Source organism: Gossypium hirsutum, chromosome D12, assembly GCF_007990345.1.
Source record: "Gossypium hirsutum isolate 1008001.06 chromosome D12, Gossypium_hirsutum_v2.1, whole genome shotgun sequence".
NCBI lineage: Eukaryota > Viridiplantae > Streptophyta > Magnoliopsida > Malvales > Malvaceae > Gossypium > Gossypium hirsutum.
Window position 1 is genome coordinate 34383852 of NC_053448.1, and position 3173 is coordinate 34387024.

The 3173-nt window shown below is 41.1% G+C and overlaps 1 protein-coding gene across 1 annotated transcript; it reads right to left on the bottom strand.

Annotated features, from left to right (window-relative positions):
• Window positions 1-1171: 1171 nt before the first annotated feature.
• LOC107945509 (uncharacterized) lies at window positions 1172-2274 on the bottom strand. The gene is made up of 2 exons (XM_016879547.2): window positions 1806-2274; window positions 1172-1599 (listed from the first exon to the last, which is right to left on the bottom strand). The coding sequence occupies exons 1-2, from the start codon at window positions 2272-2274 to the stop codon at window positions 1556-1558; spliced, it is 513 nt and encodes a 170-aa protein (XP_016735036.1). The 3' UTR covers window positions 1172-1555.
• Between the last annotated feature and the right edge of the window lie 899 nt (window positions 2275-3173).

The following is a 3173-nucleotide window of genomic DNA, read 5'->3' on the forward strand; positions in this document are numbered from 1 at the left end:
ATGCCTTTAAATAGGCCTTATAACTAGTCCTAATCTAATTAGAAAACTAAAATAAAAAAAAACTCCTAATTATTTTAATATGGAAATTCAGTCAAAGGTCATTTTATCTAGGACTCTTGGACTGAATATTGACATAAAAATTTAAACTAAGTAAATAAATAAATAAATAAAAATAAAACTTTACAACTTGGGCCACTTTGACAATTTGGCCTGATTTTCAACTAAGTATGGATGGATTTCTTGATTGGGCTGGGAATTTGCTTATTGGGCCTCGCCTTCAAGAATTTGGACTTTTGTGACTCGTATCAATTGGTATCACTTGATGAATTCGAATGACCATTGGTATCACTTGATGAACCCGATTCATGCACTGCTGGAAGATTACTGGACCCAGACCCAACATCAGCCGAAGAATCACGAAACTGAGACTGCACCAACTCAACATCTAAAACAGGGTTATTAGACTGAGACTGCAACCCTTGTAGAGATGGTGTCATCATGTAAGGCTCAAGAGTGGTGGAAGAATAGGGCCACACAAGAGGAACAACCGTCGAACTAGTCTGACTGGTCGTCGATACAGACTTGTCCGAACTAGTCTCAGCAAACAAAAATCTCTGCTCATCAAATACCACATGCCTCGAAATTATAACCTTACCATCTGGTAACAGACACTGATACCCCTTGTGACGAGGACTATGACCCAAAAATGTAGACGGCTGAGACCAAAAATCCAACTTATGACCTATAAACAGACGTAAGTAAGAATAACAACAGTAGCCAAAAACTCGAAGATGATCATAGGTCGGATCATTTCCATAAAGTGCCTTAAACGGAGATCTACCCTGAAGAACAACAGTAGGAAGTCGATTTATAAGATGAACCGCACAACAAAATATATACCCCCAGTATTCCATAGGGAAATTTGCGTGAGCCAATAATGTAATACCCACTTCAACAATGTGACGATGTTTACGCTCAGCTACTTTATTTTGTTTGGAAGTATACGAACAGGTCAGTCGATGTATGATTCCCTGAGACTCTAAGACAGACATAAAACCGCGGTCCTCCCCAATCGCTCTGAAATTGCTTAATAGACTTGCCAAATTGTGTCTTAATTAATTGTTGAAACTGAGTAAAACATTCTATTGCTTGAGCTTTTTGACATAAAAGATAAACCCAAGTAAACCGAGTACACATGTCAATAAATGAAACATAATATCTCTTATCATCACATACAACAAATGCTGGGCCCCAAAGATCAGAAACAACTAACTCAAAAGGACGATAGCTAGAAGTCAAAGGTGAGAAAGGCAACTTATGTAACCTCCCTTTTTGACATGCAATACATATACCATCCAAACTATTTTTACTTGAAAAAACATTACATTTATTTAGAATAGTTTTGACCACAGAAGATGATGGGTGGCCTAAACGATTATGCCATAAAGCAACCACAGAACAATTTGGAACTGTACATGGAACTTGCGAATGAGCAACAAATGGAGCAACATTAGACTGAGAAGAAACCACTAGCACAGAAAATTGATATAGTCCATCATGAATGCGGCCCGTCAGTAATGTCTCCCGAGTCACGACATCCTTAATAACACAATAGGTAGGGTGAAACTCAAAAAACACACCATTATCACGAGCAAACTGTGAGACGGATAAGAGGTTTTTCCGTATACTCGGCACACATAAAATATTTGATAATCGTAACGATTTATACTGAGTAGGTAAAATAGCAGTACCAATTGATGAAATTACCGCAGGAGTACCATAGCCCATTAAAAGAGATGACGTACCTGAATATGGCGTGACATCACGTAAAGCTGACACATCGCGACAGGCATGATGACTCGCTCCCGAGTCAGGATACCAAGATGTGGTGCCACTGCGCACTGGAATGTACGAATCATCATTACCAGTACTAGATCCAAGTTGAGTAGTATTGACATAAGAACTAGACACTGAAGATTCAGAATAATCAGATGCATGTAAGTCCCCTAGCCGAGGAAGCCCAACACATGGGTCGGACCTAGTATAAACCCGAGCACGCGGTTTGGTAAATCGTGGAACCCGATCAACACCAATCGGTTTAGGCGAACCAAGATCACCTTGATCAACTTGAACAAAATTAAAAGACGGAACCCCATTTGGCCCAGCGTGTGTTTCAACATTCGGCCCATGTGAAGAGTATACAACATTTTGCCCATGTGATGAGTTTCTCACATTCGGCCCATGCATTACACGTATCCATTCCCAGCAACACATTCCAGTGACTCATTGCCATTAAACCCAGGTCCATCATCATTACCAAATTGACGCAAATTGGGCTTATAAGCATTACCATAGGGCTGGCCATAGTCATTAGCAAATGACACATGTGGCCCACGTGCCAATTTCTCATTTTGCATGCCAGCACTCCAATTTTGACCACCAGCATGCCTATTTTGACTCGCATAGTTCCCTTGGCCATAAATTGTTCTTTGACTCTTCTGATAATGTGTCACACACTGTTCTTCTTCTTATTGCGCACACATTCCAGAATCAGGCCTTTCCGCACCAGATGAAACCCCTTGATAAGAAACCGACGGCACCACAGACGAGGTATTCGAGTCTTGATGATAACGGTAGTAGCACTTCTGAGCCACATGACTGAATCGACTACAAATCTAGTATTGAATGCGAGATCGGAAAGTTCTACCACGGCCACGACCCGACGGACGACCTCCACGACTAGCTCCTTCAACCGACAACGCTTCTTCAACAAGGTTTGTGTTCAAGTTTACTTCCTGCAATACTTGAGCTTGATGACTCTCATAGTCAACTAAAGCATCAACCAAATGCTGCAACGACAGAATTCCAGTCGACAACCTAGCGGACGAGATAACCGCCTCAAACTCCGACAGTAAGCCCGCGAGCATTGCCTTAATCTTCTCTTCATCAGAAATACGAGAACCAGAGGCATCTAACATAGCACACAAGTCTTTAATTCTAGCAACATAAGCTTTAATAAAAAGGTTACATTTCTTCAAAATATGAAGTTCATGTCGAATCCTTCACTGCTTAGCACCAGTGTCAGCTGCAAACAGATTAATTGTCGAGGTCCATATGTCACACGCCGTGCACGCATCATCAAACGACGACTAATGAGATGAACTTACAGTAGA

Coding starts and splice junctions, on each gene's coding strand:
- LOC107945509 (XM_016879547.2), bottom strand. CDS start 2,274: ATGTGTTGCTGGGAATGGATACGTGTAATGCATGGGCCGAATGTGAGA. Junction 1,600..1,805: donor TGATGTCACGCCATATTCAG/GTACGTCATCTC, acceptor TGTGTTATTAAG/GATGTCGTGACTCGGGAGAC.